The sequence below is a fragment of the Lissotriton helveticus genome, chromosome 3_1 (genome assembly GCF_964261635.1).
Source record: "Lissotriton helveticus chromosome 3_1, aLisHel1.1, whole genome shotgun sequence".
Classification (NCBI taxonomy): domain Eukaryota; kingdom Metazoa; phylum Chordata; class Amphibia; order Caudata; family Salamandridae; genus Lissotriton; species Lissotriton helveticus.
In genome coordinates, this window is record NC_136061.1 from 1,722,756,960 (window position 1) to 1,722,783,940 (window position 26,981).

The 26,981-nt window shown below is 48.9% G+C and overlaps 1 protein-coding gene across 1 annotated transcript in view; it reads left to right on the forward strand.

Annotated features, from left to right (window-relative positions):
- The window catches only part of PPP1R8 (protein phosphatase 1 regulatory subunit 8), a 122,599-nt gene that overhangs the window by 30,816 nt on the left and 64,802 nt on the right, over nt 1-26,981 (forward strand). The window contains exon 3 of the mRNA XM_078682503.1: nt 9,484-9,637. Coding sequence (XP_078538629.1) covers nt 9,484-9,637 — 154 coding nt within the window. The remainder of the gene's footprint in view (nt 1-9,483; nt 9,638-26,981) is intronic.

The following is a 26,981-nucleotide window of genomic DNA, read 5'->3' on the forward strand; positions in this document are numbered from 1 at the left end:
TTAGAGGGCAATCCCATTAATCTTGGGAAAGGGGGAAGATGGAGCGCTGTGGGAACACAGACACCTCCCTAAGATTGGGTAAAGCATGGGGACTACAACATCCCTTTCCCTGCTGTTGTACGAGGTATAGGGCCCATATATCAAATTGCCCAGGCCACTGCATTTGGGCACTATGCAGTGAGGATAGCTAAGAAGTACCTCCAATCTTTCTAGCAGCTAGTAGGGTGGTTCAGAAAATGCTACCAACCCCATTCTTGAGCAAGATCTTTGGGCCGGGTAAAGAAATGCCTTTCTTCACTCACAGGCAAAGTTGGAGAGCATACTACCACCCGCCCTTAAACAAAGGTTGGGGTTTGTTACACATGGTGGTCTCTTGTTGGCAGAGGTATGCACCTTGTCCAAGTAGAGACTCTTGCTTCTAGTCCAGATAAGGGAGTTACACACTTTAGATAACCCATGCTTACCCCTTGATAGAGTGGAATGAGCAGACAGGCTTATTCCAAAGGCAATGTGTAAAGTATTTGCCCCCAGACTCACCGTGAAAACACTACAAAGGGACACCGCACCAGTTTAGAACAAGCATTTACAATGCAACGGTTTCGCCTTTTCAAAAGTTAGAGCTATTGGCATTGTAAATGAATTTTTTTTTTATTTATGTGTTGGTTTTGAAAACAGATAAATAAATGGCATTGTCATTTACATTGCCAATAGCTTAATCTCTCGCAAATGTGAGACCTATTTTACCCTACTGGATGAGCTCAGCAGACAGCAATTACTACCACACACACACACACACCCAGAGCCACAGACACCCAGAGCCACACACACACAGCCAGCCACACCACCCAGAGCCACACACACCCACCCAGAGCCACACACACCCACCCAGAGCCACACACACCCACCCAGAGCCACACACACCCACCCAGGAGAGCAAGCACAGCGAGGGGGCAGGGAAGCAAGCACAGCGAGGGGGCAGGGAAGCAAGCACAGCGAGGGGGCAGGGAAGCAAGCACAGCGAGGGGGCAGGGAAGCAAGCACAGCGAGGGGGCAGGCAAGCAAGCACAGCCAGGGGGCAGGCAGGCAAGCAAGCACAGCCAGGGGGCAGGCAAGCAAGCACAGCCAGGGGGCAGGCAAGCAAGCACAGCCAGGGGGCAGGCAAGCAAGCACAGCCAGGGGGCAGGCAAGCAAGCACAGCCAGGGGGCAGGCAAGCAAGCACAGCCAGGGGGCAGGCAAGCAAGCACAGCCAGGGGGCAGGCAAGCAAGCACAGCCAGGGGGCAGGGAAGCAAGCACAGCCAGGGGGCAGGGAAGCAAGCACAGCCAGGGGGCAGGGAAGCAAGCACAGCCAGGGGGGCAGGGAAGCAAGCACAGCCAGGGGGGCAGGGAAGCAAGCACAGCCAGGGGGCAGGGAAGCAAGCGCAGCCAGGGGGCAGGGAAGCAAGCGCAGCCAGGGGGCAGGGAAGCAAGCGCAGCCAGGGGGCAGGGAAGCAAGCGCAGCCAGGGGGCAGGGAAGCAAGCGCAGCCAGGGGGCAGGGAAGCAAGCGCAGCCAGGGGGCAGGGAAGCAAGCGCAGCCAGGGGGCAGGGAAGCAAGCGCAGCCAGGGGGCAGGGGAGCAAGCGCAGCCAGGGGGCAGGGGAGCAAGCGCACCCGCCTTCCCTCCAATGGAAGTCAGCCCATTCCACCCCCCAAGAAGGACAATGAACTTGGCTCTCATGCCCAGCGTGTCGCACAGACGGCACCGAAGTGCTACCACAAATAAACAGTTGTGCAAGAGCTCCCCGGAGACCCATCCACTGAGCCGCACACAAGCTGTCCCGGGCCGACCCAGCTCCACAACTACGCAACCCGGCTCTGGCCGCAACGCACCTCCAACCCCAATGCCGCTGCCTTCCCCCTGCCCCCCTACCCACTCCCCCCCCCCCCTCAACAGGGGCAACAAAACATGCAACAAAACACAACCTCCGGCCTCGGGGACTGCAGGTGAGGGGGGAGACAATGCCCGGGCACTCACCGCAACATGCCAGCGTGTCCAGCAGACCATGGCATCCACAAGGGGGGGGAGGGGACTCACCGCCAGAGGCGCCAAAGGCAACCACTGACCCGACGCGTGAGCGACCTGACCATGCGACGCGGACCCTCGTTGAACGAACGAGAACGAGAGCAATGGAGGGGGTGTGGGAACGGAGACACGGACAGCGGGAGGGGGGGGGGCGGGGGAACATCCACAACACGGAAACACTGATGTTAGCCTCACAATCTGGAGAAACCCGAGAGTGAACTTCACCTACCGCCCCAAGAACACCAGGCTTCTTCTTTTACTTTGCTTCCAACTCTAACCATCGCCAACCAGAGAGAGATAATTGGGAAAGCTGGGTTTCTTGAGATGGACAGGCCAGGACGCCGCGCTGGGAGTGTCTGTCTGGCTGCACCTCCCGCCAAGCTCCTGCGATTGGTTGGAACGAGCAGCACGGCCAGCCAATACTGAATAAAACAACCACCGCTGCACCGGAAGAGGTCGCAGAACTGCCCCGGAAAACATCGCTCAGCCTCAAGGGGACCGACACTCCACAACTGTGTGTCCTAAAACTTTGTAAACCGAAAACCTGCAGCCAGCTGCTTCTGGCAAAAGGAGCGTGAGAGCTGGCTGGCGCGGGAAGATACAACTCCAGCATCAACGAGGGAGTTGAATTCAGCATGCTGGCAGAATCTAAAGAAGCGCTATAGCTGCAGAGTAGAGCGGAGGCATGTGCCATATTAATATCTGAGAAGACGTCAGTGTGTTTTGGGGCACATGAGTGGCCGGCAGAAGCCCATGATCTGGCAGGAAGTGCCAGTTCTAGCGTCAGGTGGTGAGCATGTGGCTGGAGGCGCTCCAGAGTCTCAAAAAGAGCTCCGGGTAGGCAAAAGTCGGACTGCAGTGCTTTAAGTGTGACCAAAAGGGCCAAGGGGACAGCGTTGGAAATGGAAATGGAAAACAATGTACTTCCAAAGAAAACAAGATGATTATCTCCAAAGTTCGTTGAGGAAAACACAGAAGTTTCGGACAAAAACTGGAAACACAGTGATCCGATTTGAAGTTTTACACAACACACAAAAGTAATTGTAGTAAGAGACCACGTTGAAGGAAGACTAGAGAATTCGGGGGGGTGGAATTGCGGGAGGGGAGACGGCACACGGACGGCGGGAAAAGCACGGACAGCGGGAGTTTGGGGGGCGGCGGGAACGGCCAGCACTCACCTGGACCTGGACTTCCGGCGGCGGTCGGCCACGGAATGGCCCAAACAAATTTGCACAAAAAAAAAATAAACCCCGCCCACGGCCGCATGACGTTGTCAAAGGGGCAGGATGAGGAAAAATGGCCGGAACGCCCCCGAATCTGCTCCGCAATTGACGGACAGATCGCTCTTCCAATGGCTAGCCTCCATTTATGGAGCTAGCCAATGGAAGAGAAGGCGGGACCAAAGCCAGTATTTTCTAACATGAGATTTCGCCTGTGCGAACGCTGCTGCGCAGCTGCGCCAGGCGAAACCTAAAAATAAAGTATCTTTATCCAGGGATGTGGAATCCCTATAGCCCGATGCCCTGGACATATTATTTGGGTTTAAGGGCAACACGTTTTAATGTGTATTTTGTCCTTGGGACAAGTAGGCCCAACCCCCTGCAGCACAAACCCTTTGATTGCCAGTTTGCAGTACAACATTATGGATCAGGGAAGGGCACTGTCTGCAGTTAAGGTAATATTTTTGTCCATGTTAATGCTGTTCAAACTTGTATTTATGGTTCATTAACTGAAAGCCTTTATTATCAGGCCGAGCTCTCGAAGTAAATGTTGTAAGCTCTGACTGCACTACTGACAGTGGTTCTAGTATAAAAATGTGTACACAAGTTTTTAAAGTTTAGCAATATGAGGCTATGTATAATGCTCCGATAATGCTCTCTGGTTTGATGCAAATATTTGCAGAAGCTTGAAAGCAAGATTGATGATGCTTTGCTTTCAAAATAAAATGTTCATAAAAAAATTAAAGAAGGAAAAAAACATTTAGCTAAACTACTGCAAAATTTCAGGTACCATTTCTTTGCAGCATAATTTAGTAACATGTGTTGATGCATTCTCGTATCGTAATGAAACCTCAGTGTAACCAATTTAAATAAGATTATAGGACACAAAATAAACCAGCATTGGCAAAGCCAGTAGGTCTGAAATTGACGGTCAGCTTTTTAGTTTTGTCAATGTGTGACTTGTTTTGGCATGATTTTTGTAAAAACGTATTGGTGTCGTAGCTACCGGGCTCTCACCATTATAAAAAAACATTGGCAAAAGCAAAACATTTTTTTGGTCTCAAAAAGCAAACACTGCCACTGTAGTTACTGGAACTGAAAAAGACTAGTTTGTGTGCCAATATGCTCCTTGTGAAAGAGTATAATGCTGTGAAGCCAGCCGATAGAGAGACAATTTTAATAAATGCGAAAAGTCATGGCCAACACCAGGCCAAATTAGGGGCCCATTATTAAAGAGTCCCAAAAGTGAACCCATGATATATGTCCTTGCATTAAGGCTTTCGTGAATTCCCAAGAATTTACAGACGTAGGACAAGAAATACTACCCATAGAAAATATTTGTGGATTGCATTTTAGCATGAGCAAATGTGCATGTGTAGATTTGCTCATGCAAAAGTCTTGAGTGTTTCCAAGTTCACTTTCCCTCCAACCACTTTTTTCCCAACTCGAAGAAGGTTTACGCCTGCCATTGTCAGGAGTAAATTTCCAACATTTCTCAGCATGGGAAAATATTAGAGAAGAGTTGTTGAAAACCCTTAAAACATGCAAGTTAGTAGGATTGCACAGACTCAAAAGGGCATTCTAACCCTGGAACTATTGCTTACCACACCCTTCAGCCCTAGTATGTAGATCTGAGGAAACGTGAATCAGAGAGGCTGTATCAGAGCTCCTACATAATGAGATTGCTGCCATAATTTGTCGCGTGGTGTGGAGTGCAAAAAAGCGATGGATTTGGGCCCAGATCTTTTGACTGGGGGAGTGTGTGACATTGATCCACATTCAGTCCATCACTTGTTGTTTTTATAATTTGTCGCTGCACTACATGGCACCAAAGGGACAAGTGGATTTTGTTACAGGTCAAGTAGATTTATGAAGCAACCTGCCCCATGGACAAGTAGATATTTTATTAAATTCCACAACCCTGATCTTATGCGAGGATTACTGCAAGCGTCCCACGGGAAGAGTATGCTGCATAGTAGAGGAGATTACAGGAAAAGACAAAGAACTTCGACCACCTGAAGTGGCATCAAAGAAAGACTTCCTTTCCTAAGTGAAGTGGTCAAAATCGAATGGAAAACAGTAAAAATCTTGCAGAAGAAAATGTAAATCACAGCACCAAGGTACTGGAGGTATTGGTGAAATGCCACCAACTCATCGGGATGAATACAAGGAGGGCTATAGTAAAACCCAGATAGTCCTCAGTGCAAGGAGAAGGTGCACTACGTCAAGTCTCTGAGAAGGCAGTTGCATTGACGCAGGAAGGCACACCTAATGGAACTGTCTGCAAGGGCTTATAAAGTTGTTAGAGCAGGAGATGCCTCACAAGATGGCATCCACAAGAGGTGCAAGGCATACGCTAAACAAAGCGGGCGTTATAAAGGAATCATAGCGCCTTTTGGAAGTTACATTTTGTCTGACTGTGATAATGCTTTCATTTTGAGAGAGCTCTGTTAATACACCCGTGTCTTTTTAGTGCTTGCAAGAAGATTGTCAGCAGTTTGTTATAGTCGCTCTGTGTTAATGTTTTATCGAATATTAGGTGTAACTGAAGTGCAGTTTCTCTTTTCATTGAGAGACCTAATGTTGGGTTGGTATCAAATGACTGCTTCATGCATCGTCTGGTGTAAAGTCATCAGTTTTTAGGTCTTGTGTTTTAATAATCAAAGAGCGGGCTGAATGGGTCCACCATCTTCAAACATTAGTTTGCTTGGCTGATCCCTCTTCAGTCCTTATCTTGAGAGATTGTCAGTCGCATATTGGATCGGGCAAGAGGGGACATTTTAGTCTTACTGTCATACTACTTGCTGTTTGGGTGTATACTTCTCCCTCCTGACAAGTGCTTTCTTTGGGGAACTGTGAGGGTCTATTTTAGATATAGAGAAGTTCACTCAATCATTACACTTCTTGTCACATTCAGCCTCATACATGTATTGTACATATAAAGCAACCCTTTTTTTTTTGCTCCTCACTGTAAAACAAATTGGTGCATTTGTCGCAAACCAAATTAATTGCTGTGGTTGCTTTAGTCCCATATATCTAATTGTTTCTTTTAGAGGAAATACCCTTAGACATGCCAAGAAAAAAACAGTTGTCTAACAGCTGGAATGATTCAACTTGCCTAACATGTTACCTTCTCCTGCCTACAGGTCACTGATAAAATACAAATTGTGTCTCCCTAATCACTTTGGCAAAGCCATTGATACTTCTTATCACTGAAACAGCGCCTGAGACTATTGCCTTTGCTATTGCTTGACATTGTCTTGTAGAGCATACATCTCTCACCTGCACAGACCTATATGAAACTTGCCATGTCGACCTTTAGCTGGATTTCATGTTAATTTGTTTCAACATTTTTAAGGAAAGCAAAACCTACCTTTAAAAAATGTAAAATGAAATGTAACCAAAAGCGTAAAGTCAATATCTTTTAATGGTTTTTATATTTACTGAAAAAACAGTTACAAGTAAATTACAATCCAGGAGGTGCGAATGTCAACCATCCCTTGGTAAAATAAAAAAAATCAAGAATTCGACTGAAAAAATACATTTTAAAGGACTCTTCTGGTTCAATTGCATAACCTTAAATCCCCTAATATGCTCCAATTCTATCAGAATCACAGCTTGCACCTGTGGCAATGTCACATGAAATCTGGGCACATTTCTGCGTCAAGACCAGTGAAGTACCCAACTTGGTGTTTTAAAGGGTCTAATTGCTGGTCTTGGACAAATATCCACAAAAGTATTCTCCAGAGTCTACGGGCTACTTTCCAGTCCTAAGTGATGTGGCAGCAACTAGGCCACTGACGTTGGTAAATAGGCTCTCTGTGATGGCTCTGCTAAATTCTGCTTTTTGAAGACGAGTAATAATAAAAACCTTTTGCCCAGAGGTCTGGCATTTGCCCAAGTCTGGGAACACTGTTGCAAAGCCACAGCAAACAATTGTGTGAGCTTTCTTAAAATTTTACATTTTCCATCATTCAACAAGAAATTAATTTCCCTGTTTTCTTCATCTCCCTGGGTTTAGCAGGCGAAGGTTGGACTGGATTAGAACCAGTCAATATAGTTTGTAGATCAGGAACAGGCAACCACAACAGCTTTTCAGTACAGTATGCGAAAAGAAAGGATGTTTGACTGCCCATAGACATTTTCCGCCGTAGGTGAAGGCAGAAAAGGTCTGAAACCCTGGAAAACCCATAACTTGTCGCAAACCAGCAATTAACTTACAAATTGATATGAGGGCGCAGTAGCCACCTTGTATCCTGGTAATGGTCAGTACCTTCAGTGGCACATTTTGTTCTGGTGGGATTTCTGTCCCTATGATAACTGCTTGCGACAAGTTTACCCTGGATACAGTTTATCATGGCAGGTTCAACACATAACCATCTTCTGAATGTTCTGCAGCTAAAGCAGCTTAATGTTTTGTCAGGTATGAAAGCTGTTCGCACAGGACTAGAGGAATCACTACCACTAGCCTGTAGTTTCCACATAGCCTATTTTTAGTGCAGCTTTGTATTGGGGAAAGTCACCGGTTTTTCAGCAGATAATGGAAGAAGCAAACAACAATACCAATATCTAGATACTTTGTTAAGTTACTTGACCTGCTCTGTAAAAGGGTGATTACTGGTCATTCATCATGCATGGTGCTTATTTCCATACTTATTTCCAACGATAAATCAATGGTGCACTGGCAACACTGAAGTATGGCAGCAAAACAAAGAAATGCACAGTTCTCCTAGATCCTAAACCTAAGAAGAGGCAGTTGAAAAAATATTGGTAGAAAGTGAGTGAATGCACGCGGGAGGGAGTCCTCCTTTTCGGAACTAAAGACCTCACACACCCAGCAAGCTAGGTGCCATGCTTCATCATATGGCCTTGCCCCTCGTCGGGTCGGCGGTGCAATACCTGACGGGCACCCATAAAGGGGCTCTTTGGCGGGGATCTTTTGTTCCTGCTGTATGGTGCTGTGGGTGTGAGGGCCCTAAAGGAGTGGACGCGAGTGGTGTAGCTGTGTTAAAGTGATGTTAAAAAAGGTTGAGTAGTCCACGGGGAGAATTTTATTAAAGTGGTAACCCACCTTGTTAAAACAAAAAGTGATTGCTTGGTCAGGCTCAAAGGTCCATGAAAGCAAACCTACTCAGGCGTGGTCGACATGTTTCATGCTATTTTAGTTCAAAGCGATACTCCGCATTTCCTCAGGACCAAAAGAAAGGAACTATCTACACTGCTAGAATCTCATGATGTAGATCTAGTTTACTAAGTTTCTGGTTTTGCCAAGTGGGAACCCGGGAGTTATGGAGCAGGCACTGTCACGGTTTCCCCCAGCGCTAAAGACACCACGTAGTTGATCTCCTCTCCAAATGTGGAGTCGCGCCAACCTCCTAGGAGACGCCCCCGCAGAGGAACCGGTCAACCTTTTTTGGGGCAAGGCCATATGATGAAGCATGACACCTAGCTTGCTGGGTGTGTGAAGTCTTTAGTTCCGAAAAGGAGGACCCCCTCCTGCGTGCCTTCACTCACTTTCTACCAATATTTTTTCAACTGCCTCTTCTTGTGCATTTCTTTGTTTTGCTGCCATACTTCAGTGTTGCCAGTGCACCATTGATTTATCGTAGCTTGAGTAATAAAATTCAATTATTCCTATTTCTAGATTTAGTTTAAAGTCTGCTGAAGGTGGCTTGTAAATTTGTTGCTGCATGCCTGACTGCTTTCTCATTGAAAATGTCATCACCTTTCTCAAACTCGCTTCTAACCATTTGAACAGGATGTTTCAATAGGAGGATATTGAGAAAAATAGTTTCAACAATATCTAGATAATTCAAAACAGAGGGTTGTTATTTTAAAGAAGACCTCAATTTTCCTGTTTATAATCTTGCTATTAACTCTGTTGGGAGTTTTTGCAAAAACAAACCTCCATTTTTTTAACCAACAACATTACGTGAAGATACATCCTTGTATTGTGAATTGCACATTGTAAATACTGGGTGTTGGGTAAAAGCTTCCTTCAAAAGAGTGTTTATGAGCCGCTTAGATGAACTTGACAGGTTAAAAGGCCTTAATAAGTTAGAGAATTCTTCTCTGTTTTCGATACATTACAGTGCATGGAAAGAGCTCCATGGCCCAGTTTCACTACTTATGAAAAAATATTTGCATTGTTCACTGAAGTAATGTTGTGTTTAATTTGATGTTTCAACTGTCCCCTTTACAGAAGCTGATCATTGATGAGAAGAAATATTATCTGTTTGGGAGAAACCCAGATATGTGTGATTTCACCACTGATCACCAGTCCTGCTCCAGAGTCCACTCTGCCCTGGTATACCACAAGCACCTTAAGAGAGTCTTTCTGATTGATCTCAACAGCAGTGAGTACTTTGCCCTTTTTACTACTGTTGCGAACTGAGCTGTTGGCTGATAGTGAAGGTTTGGGGGAGTCTACTTTGTTACCTTTTTTGTGACATATGTTGAGCTTTCCTGTTTCACACAGTGGTTTTGGACTTGGTTGTTGCAGACCTTTCCTAACTTGGGCTATCTTCTATTATCTTCGGTTCCTGCTTAGTTTATTTTAAACCATACATTATTCTGTAATAGTTTGATTTGGAAGTAAATAAAGTAATTTCAGGTTTTTCCTGCAGACGGCCGTGGCTGTACTCTGGCAAAGGACCTATTGTGGACAATACCAATACTTACCGTGGGCTTTTGGTCGTCCCTTTTCTTATCATTGCTTGGATTTCTATTTAACCCCTTCGGGGCGGATGACGAGCTGAGCTCGTCATGGGCGTAACCTGCGCTACGCGGATGACGAGCTGAGCTCGTCATGTAACGCGGTTTTTTTGAAAACGCAGCGGGAAAACCGCTAGCGCGCATGCGGTTAACTACATTTCCTTTCTTATGATTGTATGGCTGTTCTCCTTTTTAGGTCTAGCGTACAAAGTGGATGCGCGGTGCTGCAAGATAATTGTTTAATATTCAGTGAGCTTACAGCCCTCTTACATCATACCATTAGTAATTTTAGTTGTCCCTCTCATTTACAAGCATTTGATTTCTTAACACCTGCAGGCTTCCCTTCCTTTCTTGTGTTAACTTCTCTCTGTGGCATGGGCCAAGGTCATGTGTTCTTTTTCGTCTTTGTTCTTCCTCTTCTTTTTGCAACACACCTTTATCTTATTTTAATAAGCGTTTCATATTACTTCTGAATGTGCTTTCCTTCTTTTAGCACATGCATACAACTTATTTGTTTTTTCACCCTATCTGCCATCTCTATCAGCTCTTTAGTTACTTACACGCACAGCTGTACTATTCAAAGCCACTCCTCTTGAAGCCACACATGCCACTGTGTACCACTCTACTGCATGCCACTCCACTCTACTGCATGCCACCCCACTCCACGCTACTCTTCTCTACTGTCACTCTACTGCACTCAGTGCCACTCCACACCAATTTACTCTGCACCTCTCCACTGTACAGCAATTGTAATCTTTGCCAATCCACTCCAGCCTGATCTGTGCCTCTCTGCTCTGCGCCACACCACTTTTAGCCATGCTGCTGTAGAACTTGGCTAAAATACCTTGTCCAAGCCAATAGCTCTCACAAAGCAGGACCTATTGGTTTGCTAATGCTTGTTTTGTTTGTTCCTCCCTTAGAGTATAGTTGTTTGGCAGTATTTGATTCAGTGAATTATATCCTTTCACTTTGTGTGTTCCATTTCAGTGCAATCTTTCTTTGCTGCCAGCAGCATATTATATATCCGTGAGCAGTGTATTGTTCAAACTATCCATATTCTACAGTCTCATCCCTAGTATTGTATCGTTCTTGGGTCTCCAGTTATTTACCAACTACTTTTCTAATGTGACTTAGGATTTCTTTCCAGTAAGAAGCTAGTTCTGGGCAGCTCCACCATATATGTATATTGTCTCCTATTCCTCCAGTACTGCATAACTACCCCTCGGAATTCTTAGGTAATCTAAATGGTGTTCTTTAGCAGTTACGCACAAATGTATACATAGTCTATCTATTTTGTACACTTAGAGTCACTTTATGTATCTCTTCCAGTGGGCTTTATGGGGTTGTTACCAGCGCTTTCACCCAGGTTTTCATGTATGACCATTGTGTTTTTGATTTTGTTAGCATTCTATAAATAGTGGATAATAAACTTTTTGCAGATTAATACGTGCAAAAAAACACAAGTTCTGTTGAGTATCTTCTCCTTGCTTCTATCAGTGTAGGTGTGGAGAGCCAGGTACAAATTCGTTTTTTGTAGTGTCATTCCCTTTTACATGGAAGTCTTTTTACGTTCTTTGAGTATTTAAATTTTTGCATTGTGGAACATGTGAATTTCTGGCAGTCTGACATTTCCCTTAATCCTAGTGTTTGAATATCATCCATTTTTTCTTGCTTGTTCGAAATCATAGTTTCTATAAATTGGTGGAAAGGGTGATGAAAAATGATAGCAGTGCTCTTTGAAATGTCCTCCCGTGTTTCGATTAGCATGCCTGTTCATTCTGATACATATGCTGGCAAACATAGCAAGTTCCATAAAGGGTGCCCCAACCATGCACTTTACATATTGGCCTTGTGTGTATGCTTCCTTTCATTTTGTAGCATGTTGTGGTGGCTCTCGCTATATTAAGTTGTTTGATCACCCAATGCTTCTTGAAATTCTTGCGTCTCTTGTTTAGGTATGAAAATGGGTATTGCTTGGAATACAAACACACTCCAAGGAGGATACATTTTAAAGTGTAGTCCCTCTTCTCAGCAAAGCTATAAATAATGGTTACCATAAAAAGACCTCTTTATATCTGACTGTATGGATGGGTATTTGACTTTACAGAGCCCCCGGATGGTTTGTGTTCTGTTAATACCCAAATATTTGGCTTTTTTCCTCGTTCATCAGAATGGTGATAATTGTGTTTACATTTTCCATCAATGTTTGTGGTAGGACAGTCCCCAGCTTTTTATATTTCTGTAGATTGACTTTGAAACTCAATATTACCCATGGGCATTTGAGAATTCTCGTTAGCGCTGGTGTAGATGTTACCAGCTTGATCAGTCACATCAGTATTATACGTGCTCAATTGTATATTTTGTGTTACCCACACCAGAGTGCAGATCCTCCAACTATTGAGCAAAGAGTAGTAGCGAGCGGGCCTTGCTCTGGCATGTTTCTCTATATAGTCTGAATTCTTTGTTCTGCTCCATTCATTATTGTGGATTGATGTTGGGTTAGTGTAGGCTTACCTAAATATATTGACTCATTACGGGCCAGTTCCAAATTGTTTTAGTAGTATTTAAAGGAATGTCTAATCCTCTCGATCAAATGCTTTCTCAGTATCAAGTGAGAGTACAATGTTAGATTAAAAAATAGAAATTGGGTGAAGTTTAATGCTCTCCTCATTGTTGAGGGTTTATCTGGCTTTAATGAAACCTGGTTGATTGGTTTAATAAAACCCATTCAAACTGGGTATAAGTTCTTAAAGTATTTTGGCAAGATTTTTTTTAATATGTCTAAGGAAAAGTAGTGCTATTAGTCTGTAAAATCAACAATATTCTTTTAATTTGCTATATTTAAGTAATGAGAAGATATTGCAAACTCCCACGGTTTGTGTAACATCTCAGGTTTCTCTAAAGCAGTTCTGTCAGCTTGAGTGTCAACCTGGAGGAGAATAGTTTATAGAAGTGTGCCATTTGCCCATGTGGGTCATGCACTTGATTTAATGGAAGGTTTTTCATTACTTTGAAAGTAAATGACTCTAACCTACCCCCCTGGGGGACAGAAAGACTTTTGTTGAGGGGAGGCAGAGATGTGGAATTCCTAAAGCCCAACGCCCGGGACATATAGTTTGGGGTCACGGGATACAAGTTTTAATGTGCATTTTGTCCTTGGGACAAGTAGGCCCAACCCCCTGCAGCACAAACCCACATTGTGGCTCAGGGAAGGGCATTCTCTACAATTAAGGTAAAGTGTGTGTTATATGTAATATGTGTGTTAATGCTGTTCAAACTTGTATATATGGTTCATTAACGCAAAGCCTTAATTATTAGGGTGAGCACTAAAAGTGAATGTTTTAAGCTCAGCCTGCACTACTGACGGTGGTTCCAGTATAAAAGTGTGCACACATTTTCGAAGTTTAATAATATGAGGCTCTGTATGATGCACCCAGAATGCTCTCTGATTATATGCAAATATTTGCAGAAGCTGGAAAGCAAGAGTGATGATTCTTTGCCTTCAAAATAAAACATTCACAAAAAAATGCATGTAAGAAAAGAAAACATTTAGCTAAACAACTGTAAGATTTTAGGTACCATATCTTTGCAGCATCATTTAGTAACATGTTGATGTATGTTAGTATTTCCCAAAAATATTCAGAATGGAATATCAGTGTAACCAGTTTACATAGTGGAGTGGTGTGGCTCACTGGTCAGAGGCGGCAGACCCGGAAGCAGAGAACGGCCCGGGACCAGGGTTCAATTCCCGACGCGGCAGGGTCGTGGACCAGGGTCAGCGGACTCGATAATTCTCGCCTTGGTGCCTACTCTAACCAGGGATCACACTCTGCAACTCTGGGCATTAGCTTGCCTCATCTCTACAACGGCCCCCCACATTCGCCGGGGATGCCTGGTTTCACCTTGGAGATGCCCAGTTAGGGACCATCTCACAGGGATAGCCAAGACGGGTTCCCCAGCGGTCTACAGCGCCACGACGCCTCAGGGCAGCAGTGCGCTTTACAAGACCACATACATACATACATACATACATACATACATACATACATACATACATACATACATACATACATACAAATATGGAAAACAAGAACAAACAAGCATTGGCAAAGCTAGTGGGTCTGAAAATTGGTGGTCAGCCTTTTGGTTTTGTCAAGGCGTGGCTTGTTTAGGCATGGTTTTTGTAAAACCTTATCAGTGTGGGAGCTGCTGGGTCCACCACATTCTAACAAGCATTGGCAAAAGCAACACAAAAAAAAGTTGGTCTCAGCACACATTGCCACAGAGGTTCCGGGCACTGAACAAAACTACTTTGTGTGCCAATATGCTTCTTCTAAAAGAGCAAAATACTGTCACTTACCGGGAAGCGAGCTGATAGACAGACGGAGAGAAACAGAATAAACAAGCATTGAAAATGCAATAGGTCTCGCAATAGAAGAGTTTGACATTTTTCGTTTTGCAAATGGATGAGTGACACCTATAGCATTTGGAATGCAACATGTTTTGTATTTACGTGACTTATATGGCAGCTCTGGTCCATATGCTACATCTCTAGATAGTTTTATCTTTCGCAAATGTGACACCTATTGTAACACAATATGTGTTGTGAGGGTGAGGGGTTGAGGGTGAGGGGTTGAGGGTGAGTGAGGGTGAGGGTGAGTGAGGGGTTGAGGGTGAGGGGTTGAGGGTGAGTGAGGGTGAGGTGTTGAGGGTGAGTGAGGGTGAGGGGTTGAGTGTGAGGGGTTGAGGGTGAGTGAGGGTGAGGGTGAGGGGTTGAGGGTGAGTGAGGGTGAGGCTGAGGGGTTGAGGGTGAGTGAGAGTGAGGGTGAGTGAGGGGTTGAGGGTGAAGGGTTGAGGGTGGGTGAGGGTGAGGGGTTGAGGGTGAGTGAGGGTGAGGGGTTGAGGGTGAGTGAGGGGTTGAGGGTGAGTGTGGGTGAGGGTGAGGGTGAGTGAGGGTGAGGGTGAGTGAGGGTGAGTGAGGGTGAGTGAGGGGTTGAGGGTGAGAGGGTGAGGGTGAGTGAGGGTGGGTGAGGGGTTGAGGGTGAGTGAGGGTGAGGGGTTGAGGGTGAGTGAGGGTGAGTGAGGGGTTGAGGGTGAAGGGTTGAGGGTGGGTGAGGGTGAGGGGTTGAGGGTGAAGGGTTGAGGGTGGGTGAGGGTGAGGGGTTGAGGGTGAGTGAGGGGTTGAGGGTGAGTGTGGGTGAGGGTGAGGGGTTGAGGGTGAGTGAGGGTGAGGGGTTGAGGGAGAGTGAGGGGTTGAGGGTGAGTGTGGGTGAGGGTGAGGGGTTGAGGGTGAGTGAGGGTGAGTGAGGGTGAGGGGTTGAGGGTGAGTGAGGGTGAGGGGTTGAGGGTGAGTGAGGGTGAGTGAGGGGTTGAGGGTGAGTGAGGGTGAGGGGTTGAGGGTGAGTGAGGGGTTGAGGGTGAGTGAGTGAGGGGTTGAGGGTGAAGGGTTGAGGGTGGGTGAGGGTGAGGGGTTGAGGGTGAGTGAGGGGTTGAGGGTGAGGGTGAGTGTGGGTGAGTGTGGGTGAGGGTGAGTGAGGGTGAGGGGTTGAGGGTGAGTGAGGTTGAGGGAGAGTGAGGGGTTGAGGGTGAGTGTGGGTGAGGGTGAGTGTGGGTGAGGGTGAGTGTGGGTGAGGGTGAGGGTGAGTGTGGGTGAGGGTGAGTGAGGGTGAGGGGTTGAGGGTGAGTGAGGGTGAGTGAGGTTGAGGGAGAGTGAGGGGTTGAGGGTGAGTGTGGGTGAGGGTGAGTGTGGGTGAGGGTGAGTGTGGGTGAGGGTGAGTGTGGGTGAGGGTGAGGGTGAGTGTGGGTGAGGGTGAGTGAGGGTGAGGGGTTGAGGGTGAGTGAGGGTGAGTGAGGGTGAGTGAGGTTGAGGGAGAGTGAGGGGTTGAGGGTGAGTGTGGGTGAGGGTGAGTGTGGGTGAGGGTGAGTGTGGGTGAGGGTGAGGGTGAGTGTGGGTGAGGGTGAGTGAGGGTGAGGGGTTGAGGGTGAGTGAGGGTGAGTGAGGGGTTGAGGGTGAGGGGTTGAGGGTGAGGGGTTGAGGGTGAGTGAGGGTGGATGGGGGTGGGTGAGGGTGGGTGAGGGTGGGTGAGGGTGGGTGAGGGGTTGAGGGTGAGTGAGGGTGAGTGAGGGTGGGTGAGGGGTTGAGGGTGAGTGAGGGTGAGGTGTTGAGGGTGAGGGGTTGAGGGTGAGTGAGGGTGAGGGGTTGAGGGTGGGTGAGGGTGAGGCTGAGGGGTTGAGGGTGAGTGAGAGTGAGGGTGAGTGAGGGGTTGAGGGTGAAGGGTTGTGGGTGAGGGTGAGGGGTTGAGGGTGGGTGAGGGGTTGAGGCGTTGAGGGTGAGTGAGGGTGAGTGAGGGTGAGTGAGGGTGAGGGGTTGAGGGTGAGTGAGGGTGAGGGGTTGAGGGTGGGTGAGGGTGGGTGAGGGTGGGGGTGGGTGAGGGTGAGTGAGGGTGGGTGAGGGTGAGGGGTTGAGGGTGAGTGAGGGTGAGGGGTTGAGGGTGAGGGGTTGAGGGTGAGTGAGGGGTTGAGGGTGAGTGAGGGTGAGGGGTTGAGGGTGAGGGGTTGAGGGTGAGTGAGGGGTTGAGGGTGAGTGAGGGTGAGGGGTTGAGGGTAAGTGAGGGGTTGAGGGTGAGTGAGGGGTTGAGGGTGAGTGAGGGTGAGGGGTTGAGGGTAAGTGAGGGTGAGGGTGAGTGAGGGTGAGGGGTTGAGGGTGAGGCATCCTGATTGTGATACAAAAAACCATAGTGATGTACTAGTGAACGCCACGCACCTGAGTGCACAATGAAACCAGACTGATGTACTAGTGAGAATAATAGGACATGACGGGATGCTGGTAGCGGACCACATTGAGTTAAGATGGCACTGACCCATGACCAGGTTTTAAGATGGCGGATGAGGGCCCCTTGTTCGGTTCTGCAGGGGTGACGAGTTTAAAACTCCCCACTCCCCTGTTGCTCCAAGGGAGACCTGGTTCACTAAATTCAAAATTGTACCACTATATTACGAGGAAGTTGACAAAAATAACACAAAGAAATATACAAACAGCATCTTTCAGTGATATCACAGGACAGTCAGACGGCCTGACCTCTGACCCGCGCCCTCCCGGACACGTGACTCTTGGCTTCACGTTCGTAGCCCGCGGCCGATAAAGAGTTAAAAAAAAAATCAAAATATATATATATGGGCAACACATTGTGTCCAAATGGGTGCCAATGAGTTCCAGATGTGAGAAGCTGCGCTCCCAACCCCTGGCTGCTCCTAAATAAAGGAAAGTATTCCTGCAATTCAGCTGCAGCCGCCGCTGCCAAGAACAACTCCCAGATAGGGTGGGGAGAGTGTTAGGGAACACGGGGCGGGGGGGCTGCAGAGACGCGTCTGTGAGTGGAGACAGAGAGAGAACGAGACAGCGGGCAGAATGAGAGTGGAGATAGGTAGAGCATTGGGGGGGGGGTGAGGGGTGAGGTTAAAAAGCACGTGAGATGTGTGAACACCTGAAGGGGCTAGGGTAGAAGGGTGTTCTGGGGATATCGGGGTTGGGGGCGGGGGAATCTCGCGGGTGCAAAGTTGAAACTGCATAGCTGTGTGTGTGCGGGGGAGGCTGAAGTATGGAGTAAGGGTGAGGGTGGGGTGGGGGGTGTCAGATCCATGGGATAGCGGAGAAGGGAGCGTGAGAACAGGAGCAGAGAGGAAAAGGGGTGAGAAGCATTGCTGGTGAGAAGTTATGGGAAAACACAGGCGGGGGAGGGAAGTGAATGGCAGGGCCCGAGAGTGCAGGAGGGGACACACAAGTGTGAGAAACAAAGGAACGCAGCTAAAGCTAGAGGCGATCCTGTGTGTGAGAGGAGCGGGTTGTAGTGAATCGTTGACCAACGAGAAGCGGAAAGGAGAGAGAAAAGGAGAGAGAGAAACAGATGGTCGAGAGGAGAGAGAGAACCCGAAGGGAGATGAACTCTACACACAAGGGAGAAGCTTAAGAGAGAGAAATCATTGCAAGATTGGAGGAGGAGAGGGAAACAGGAGACGAGGGAACCTATAGCGGCGCCACTCCGATTACCTCTTCAAATTGTAAAACAGACGGAGGGCATTGCTGTGGGGAGGGGGTGTAGGAGAAATGCACACGGCGGGCAGGGGAGGGGGCGGAGCGGGGAGAGCGGCATGTGGGTGTGAAGAAGCCGGGGCCTTTGAAGTGAAGCTAAGCTTCACGTCAAAAGGTGTCTGAGGAATGCGGCTGAGGGAACAGACGGCGATTGCGGCTGAGGGAACTGATGTGCACGCGCTTTTAAGCTCAATGCACATGCGCATTGAGCTTAAAAGTCACGGGCACTGCAAGGAATCGCCACGATTCCTTGCAAGTTAGTTAAAGAGTGGTTAAGCCGCAATAGTCTCGCAAGCTCGATGCGCATGCGCATCGACAGGCGAGACCTAAAAACAAAACAAAAGGTCATGGTTAACGCCAGGCCTAATTAGAGGCCCAATTATTAAAGAATGTCTCATAAGTGCATCCATGGTATAAATCCTTGCATTGAGTGCATGTGTACAGTTTCCATGAATTCACAAGAATTAACAGAAGTAGGCCAAGAAATAGTACTCCCAGAAAATATTTGTGAACTACATTTTAGCATGTGCAAATATGCAGGTGTAAATTTGCTTATGTGAAAATCTGAATGTTTTCAAGTTCACTTTTTCTCCAACCACTTTTTTCCCAACCCTGGAAGAAGTTTCAAGTCTGCCACTGTCAGTAGTAAATTTCCAACCGTTCTCAGTATGGGAAATGATTAGAGAAGAATTGGTGAAAACCCTTAAAACATGCACGTTAGTAGGATTGCACAGACTAAAAAGGGCATTCCAACCCTGGAACTATTGCTTAACACTACCTTCAGCCCCAGTATGTAGACCTGCAGAAACATAGCTGCATAAGGGAATTGCTAGTATTCAAACACTACTATGGTATGAACCCTGGCATAATCAGAGGCTATATCAGAACTCTTATATAATGAGATTGCTGCGTAATTTGTTGCTGCATTACATGGCACAAAGGGGACAAGTGGATTTTGTTACAGGACAAGTAGATTTATTAAGTAGCCTGCCCCATGGACAAGTAGATATTTTAATAAATTCCACACCCCTGGCCCTTGGAGTGCATTAGCCCATTGCCAGGGGCACTGCCTTCTCCAAATCTACTCCCTTGTAGGGGGAGGGGGTAGTGGCCTTTTGTCCTCGTCCACCCTTTGCTTCCTGTGGCCTGGAGTGGCAGATTGGAGAACATCCTCTTTCTGCTCCTGAGGAGAGGCGCAGATAGGCTGTTGGGGGGAGTCTGGCCGGCGGAGCGTAGCTGGCGGTTGTATCTGTCGGGATCCATCTGTAGATCTTGCGGAGCATGTGGAGGGTGTTGAAGCAGGAGGAGGAGTCGGCGTTGACTTGCTTGGTCATTGAGAGCGTTAAGTCTTCACCCAGTCGGCGACGGTTTTCCTTCTTTTCGTGGAGGTTGGCTTTGGCGGTTATGGGGTCCTTGGTGAGGGAGAGGATCAGTGTCTTCAGCGTAGGAGATTATGTAGAGGTCGTGCTGTCTGGCTAAGTGTGCGAGCGGGGCCATGTAAGTGTTGAGCAGCGTCGGGCTGAGGGAGGATCCCTGGGGTACGCCGCAGATGATCTCGGAGACTCTGGAACGGAATGGGGGAGGCGGACGCTCTGGGTTCTGCCGGAGAAGGAGGTGGTCCAATCCAGAGCCTTGTCTCAGATCCCTGCGGCGTTGAGGCGTGCGCATAGTGTGCGGTGGCAGACGGTGTCGAAGGCGACAGAGAGGTCTAGGAGGATGAGTGCTGCGGTTTCGCTGTTGTCCAGCAAGGTCTTGATGTCATCGGTGGCGGCGATGAGGGCAGTCTCTGTGCTGTGGTTGCTGCGGAACCCTGATTGGGAAGGGTCCAGGATTCTGTTTTCTTCAAGGTATCGGGTTAGCTGTCTGTTGACGGTTTTCTCGATGACCTTGGCCTGGAAGGGGAGCAGAGAGATAGAGCGGAAGTTTTGCAGCGTGAATCTTTCTGGATTCACTATGCTGTGCATTATTCCGCGGTCTTGTGGTTGGGTCCGGATTCGTAGTCTTTTCTTTGTTTTTTTTTTTTTTTCTTAGCCCAGGTGGGCGTCGGCGTCACACCCCCTTGGGTGTATTTCCGGTGACGTCGGCATGCTTCCTGCGGAAGCTCCCACTCTTGGGCGCCATCTTCAGATTCTTTTTTTCCGCGGTCGGGTCTGGATCGTTCCCGTTTGGGCTCCAGACATTTTTGGAGAAAGAAGAAAGAAAATACAGAAAAGACGAGGAGAAGTCATCTGAAGACTCCAGGGGACTTCATCGACGAGAAACCAGCAAGGATAAGGCGTTTTCCATCAAGATCTTCGACGACCGTCGACGAACACGCGACCAGAGAGGCCCTGGACGCTCGAGGATGGACAACACGCCGTTCAAGTTCTGCCGTAACTGCCACCACAAGTACGCGCAGAAGGACCAGCATCCGGTATGCAACCTTTGCCTACCGGTGGACCACGAAAGCGGAGACTGCAACGCCTGTTCCGCCTTCACCCCGAAGACCCTTCGTGTGAGAGAGAGGCAGAGGGTAGCACACGCCGCCCTGCAGGGGAAGGCCCCGACTCCGTCACTCTACGAGCTGGGGATGTCCTCCGAGGAAGAAGACAACGCTGCCGCCGAAGACGACAGCTACACGGTCGTTGAGACCGATTACACGAAGACTTCTGACAAGGTAGGAGACTCTTCGGCCCCCAAGAACCCGAGAGACTCTGAGTCTAGAAAGATCGAGGGCAAGACCCTGAAAGCGCCGACGCCAAAAAAGGCGGCGTCCGCGACTACTCCCAGGCCCAGCGGATCCTCCGAGAAGGAGTCCCCGGCGCCGAGAGCTGCTGATCAGCACAAAACGTCGAAAATCGTCCCCGAAAAGGATCGATCGACGCCGAGGGAGAAAGACCAAAAACTGACGACGACGACCAGAGAACCGAAATCCGGTTCGACGTCGACTCCGAGAGGCACGGCGACGAGCCTTCCGCCGAAGAGAGCGGCCGACCCATCCGACGCGGAACACGCGGCCGAGATGGAAAAGAAGAGAAGGCGCCTCGAGGCAGAAATGGAGAACATCATGCACATCATGCAGCGGAAGAAAGATTTCGACGCAAAGATGAAAGCCTTCACGATCCCTCACAAGAGCCAAGCCACCGGTGATGGAGCCGGTCGAGGAGGAAGAGGAGATCGCCGAAGTCACCGAGGAACAAGACCAGGACGTCGAGGTGATCGACGACCAGGAGGAGTACGAGAACCCCTACGATAGTTACAACTATGGGGAGGAGGAGGAGGGCAGGACAGACAGAGTCGGCACCCTCGGACCTTCAGGAGGTAGATTACATCGATGTCGACACCGACAGCCCGGAGGAGGTGGTCGACACCTACCCCTCGAGGCCCTCGCCGCCGGACGACATCGGGGCCTACAACTCGGTGATACAATCTGCCGCAGCAGCTTTCAAGCTCAAGCTCGACGAAGAGAAGCAGAAAGCAGACTTCCTTCTAGAAACATTGCTCCCAACACAAACGAGGAGCCAGTTCCTTCCAATGCTCGAGAGCGTCTTGGCTCAGGGGAAGGAAGCTTTCAGGGAGCCCGCAACATGCAAGGCAGTAACTCCCAGAACTGAGAAGAAGTACAAGCATGCCACAAAGGACCCGGCCTACATTCAGGGCACGGTCTCCGCAGACTCCATTATCACGGCCACGGCAAGGAGGAGGGCTAACGTACCCACTACCTCGGGGCCACCACCGGATAAGGAGAGCAAAAGGATGGATCTGGTGGGCAGAAGGATCGAACGGAATGCCGCGACCCACTGGCGCATGGCTAATTCCAACGCCCTGATAAACAGGCACATGTACCAAATCATGGAGGGACTAGGGCAGTTGGTGAAGGACTTGCCCCAGGATGCCAGGCAGAAAGCCGAAAAGCTGGTTGAAGAGGGAAAGAATGCGGCAAATTCTTGCCTTAAGACGGCCCTGGATGGGGCAGACACCGCCAGCAGGCTCATGATGATGGGCGTCACGGAAAGGAGGCACGCCTGGCTCAGAATATCCGGTTTCAAACCGGAAGTGCAACACAGTATCCTGAACACACCGTTCAACGGCAGCACGCTTTTCGGACCAACAGTGGATGAACAGCTCAGCCAACTGAAGAAGGATAACGAAACAGCAAGATCCATGGGAGCATTGCAGTTCAGAGGGAACAAGAGGGGCACCCCGTCACGGAGGCCCGGCGGGAGAGGCGGAAACCAGCCAGGTACATCACACCAGGCTTTCCAGCAAACGCACCAGGCAGACTCGCAGAGTCAGCAGGGTCATCAGAAGCAGCCCTGGCAGTACCAACAAAGAGGCCAGTCCTTTCGAGGGAGAAATGGACGGGGACAAAATAGAAGAGGGGGCCAGCAGCCCACCTCCAAGTGACTTCAAAAAACTCTGTGTGCCCGCCCGCAAAAAAGACCCCAGGGGGCAGCACGTACAGATGGGTCAAGACAGACTAGACACCTACGACCACAGGACACCAGTGGGAGGAAGATTAAGATTCCACCTCCAAGAGTGGAGAGAAATCACATCGGACAAATGGATCCTCAACATTATCCAATTCGGATACTGCATAGAGTTGGAGGCGAGGCCAACAAGCAGAAAACCAAAAAGAAAGCCACTAGCAAGCAAGCAGCTGCAGTGCCTTCAGGAAGAAGCAAAAGAACTCCTGCAGAAGCAGGCCATAGAACGGGTACCCTTCAAGGAAAGAAACACAGGAGTATACTCAACGTACTTCCTGGTACCAAAAGTAGACGAGACAATGAGACCCATTCTCGATTTACGGTTCGTGAACAAATTCATAAGAACGCAAAAATTCAAAATGACCTCCCTGCAAGAGGTGCTCCCACAGTTGCAGATCGGGGACTTCATGGTCGCTATAGACCTCAAAGACGCATACCTGCACATCCCAATGAACAGAAAGCACAAGCACATGCTCAGGTTCACCGTCGGAGAAAGCCACTACCAGTTCACGACACTGGCCTTCGGTCTAAAATCGGCACCAAGAGTTTTCACAAAGTGCCTCGCAGCTGTCGCAGCGCACCTAAGAAGGCAGGGAATACACGTATACCCTTACCTGGACGACTGGCTGGTGAAAGCAAACTCATACCAGAAATGCAAGCTGCACGCACATACAGTGACCAGCATGCTCATAAACCTGGGGTTCTCCATCCATTGGAAGAAATCATCAATGGAGCCAGAACAAGTGAAGATCTTCCTGGGAGCACAGATCAACACCTTACAGGGCAAGGTGTTCCCCAGCGAGAAGAGGGCGAGGGCGCTGGTGAAGGAAACTCGCCTCTACGGGAAGGGACAAGCTCGGACAGTGAGGACTGCGAGCAAGATCATGGGGATGATGGCATCATGCATCCACCTGGTACCGAATGTACGACTCCACATGAGACCCATTCAAGAATGGCTACAGGAGCAATGGTCACAAGCTACAGGCAGTTGGGAGGATCTAGTGGTTGTAACGCACGCAGTGCAGAAGGAGATGACATGGTGGACCATGGAGAACATAGCAAAGGGAAAGCCTCTAACGCCCCCAACGCCAACAGTGACCATCACCACAGACGCATCCCTGAAGGGATGGGGCGCTCACATGGAGGAGCTCAAGGTGAGGGGACTGTGGACACCGACGGATGCCACAAAGCACATCAATTACTTAGAATTGAAGACGATCTTCCTTGCACTGAAAGCCTTCCAAACAGGACTGTACAAGCACAAGGTGTTGATACAAACAGACAACACCACTGCGATGTTCTACATCAACAAGCAGGGGGGCACCCAGTCGGCCCCGCTTTCAACGCTAGCGCAGGAGATATGGAGATGGGCCATCCCTCTCAAGATAGACCTGCTGGCCATACACCTGCCAGGGAAGGACAACATACAAGCAGATTGGCTCAGCAGGCAGACATCGGCATCCCACGAGTGGGAGCTCAATGCTCAGGAGACAAGGCGCCTATTCGACAGATGGGGAACTCCATCGGTGGACCTGTTTGCCACACGCCAGAATGCAAAATGCCGAAACTTCGCATCCAGGCAGCCCGAGGAAGGGTCACTAGGGAATGCCCTATGGATAGATTGGTCAAAGACATTTGCCTACGCCTTTCCCCCGATACCACTGATGCACAGAGTACTGAGCAAGTGCAGAGCGAGCAACATGACACTGATACTGGTCGCACCACAGTGGGCGAGGCAGACATGGTACTCGCAGATCATGGAGATGACACAGTGTGCACACCACAGATTCAGCAGGCGAAAAGACTTACTCTCCATGCAGAACGGAGAGGTGCTACACCCAGAGCCAGAGAGCATGAGCCTAGTAGCGTGGCTCCTGAGGACATAGAGTTCGCACATTTAAGATTGCCAGAAAGTACACTGAAGGTCCTGCGGGAAGCAAGAAGGCCTAGCACTCGGAAGTGCTATGTGGCAAAATGGAAGAGGTTCACAATATGGTGTAGACAAGAAAGACTTCACAATAAAATGAAGAAGGATTCCACAGTGCTAAAGTACCTGACGCACTTGCTAGAGAAGAACCTTAGCTCATCCTCCTTGAGGGTTCACTTAGCAGCGATAGTCGCCTACACAAGGGGTGAAACTTGCAGGAGTTTCTTCACGTCACAGGTGGTGAAGAGATTCCTAGAAGGGGCGAAAAGGATCGCACCGCCCAAGCGGGTGCCGCCACCGGCATGGAACTTGAACATAGTCCTAACGGAACTCATGAAAGAGCCCTTTGAACCGCTCCACAAGGCGTCCTTAAAGATGCTAACTATGAAAACAGCTTTCCTGGTTGCAATAACGTCCCTACGCAGAGTAAGCGAGCTTCAGGCTCTGACGCTACAAGAACCCTACATACAAATACACAATGACAGGGTTGTGATGAGGACTGACCCAAACTTCATGCCGAAGGTGGTATCTAAATTTCACATGAACCAGTCTATACAGATACCGAGTTTTTTCCAAAAACCAACAACTGCGGCAGAGCGAGCTCTGCACACCCTGGACGCCAGAAGGGCAGTCATGCACTACATCGAAAGGACGAAGGGACACAGGAAGACAAAACAGTTCTTTGTGTCATTCGCCAACAGTTACATGGAAAAAGCAGTAACCAAAAAGACCATTGCACGATGGATCGCACAGACAATCCAACTCTGCCACAAGCGGGCAGGACAAGAGCTAGCAGAGGGGACACGTGCCCACTCCACTAGGAAAAAGGGCGCTACAATAGCCTTCCTGGCTAACACACCCATACAAGACATATGCCTGGCGGCAACATGGGCTTCGGTGCACACGTTCACGAAGCACTACTGTGTGGACATACAGATGAACAAGGAAGCTCAAGTTGGACAGAAGGTGCTACAGCACATATTCAATACCCAACGCTCATCTTCCACCCAACCGCCACAGAAATCAGAAACCGCTACAAAATCTATGCACAGCATAGTGAATCCAGAAAGATTCACGCTGCAAAACGAATAGTTTTCTTACCTGTCGGTGTAGTTTTGCAGCTTGAAGATCTTTCTGGATTCACTAGCGAACCCACCCACCTCCGCCAGAAAGATGAGGCTGGAGAGAGAAGAGGTGGTTAACAAAAGAAAGGATATTTAAAAAGTACAAAGCGGTAAAATACCAACTAATTAGAACATTGCCATTACTTCGGAAACGAAAGAAACACGGAAAAAAAGAACCCGAAGATGGCGCCCAAGAGTGGGAGCTTCCGCAGGAAGCATGCCGACGTCACCGGAAATACACCCAAGGGGATGTGACGCCGACGCCCACCTGGGCTAAGAAAAAAAAAAAAAAGAAAAAAAGAAAAGACTACGAATCCGGACCCAACCACAAGACCGCGGAATAATGCACAGCATAGTGAATCCAGAAAGATCTTCAAGCTGCAAAACTACACCGACAGGTAAGAAAACTATTCGTTCATGAGGTCTCCTGGGTCTGCCTTAGGTTTTTTGAGGAGGGCGTTGATCTCGGTGTATTTCCAGATCTCTGGGAAGGACGCTGTCTCAAGGGAGAGATTGATGACGTTGCGCAGGTGGGGTGCGATGGAGCTGCTTGCTCTGTTGAAGACGTGGTGCGGGAATTGGTCTGACGGAGAGCCGGAGTGGATTGTGCTCATGGTCTTGATGGTGTCATCGATGCTCACGCTGGCCCAGGCTAGCAGGGGGTCATGGTCGATGGTGTGCGGAGGGTCTGTTGTGTTGCTGTCTGTTGGGGCTGTCTGGGTGTTGAAGCTGTCATGGATGTCTGCTATCTTGCGGTGGAAAAAGGTGGCGAGGGAGTCGCTCAGGACTTGCGACAACAGGATGTCGGTGTTGGACCTGGGGTTGGAGAGTTCCTTCACGATGTTGAAGAGCTCCTTGCTATTGTGTGCGTTGTTGTCGAGGCAGTCTTTGAAGGAGGTCCTCTTGGCCGCCCTGATGAGGTGGTGGTGGTTGCTGATGGCGTCCTTGTGTGATGCGTAGCTATCCGGAGTTTGTTCACTGTGCCACTTCTTCTCTAGTTTCCGGCAGGCTTGTTTGGAGGCTAGGAGTTCTGGGGTGAACCAGCTGGCCCTCTTGCTGGTGACTCGGTGGGGGGTTTCTTCAGCGGGGCGAGGGTGTAGGCGCAGTCCTCGATCGAGCGTCTGAGGCTGTGGGCAGCATCAACGGTGTTGGAGGGTTCGGTGAGTAGGCTGAGAGCGAGGTTTGCGTGTAGTTGGTCTTCGGTGATTTTGCTCCACCAGCGGTGGTCGGTCCAGAGGAGTTTGGTGGTGTGGCTGACTGAGACGTGCGGGCTTGAGGAGAAGACTGGGTCGAGCGTGTGGCTTGTGGAGTGGGTGGGCATTGTGACGAGTTTCTTCAGTACGAGATTGGCGAGGTTATCGATCAGGGTTGTGGAGTTGT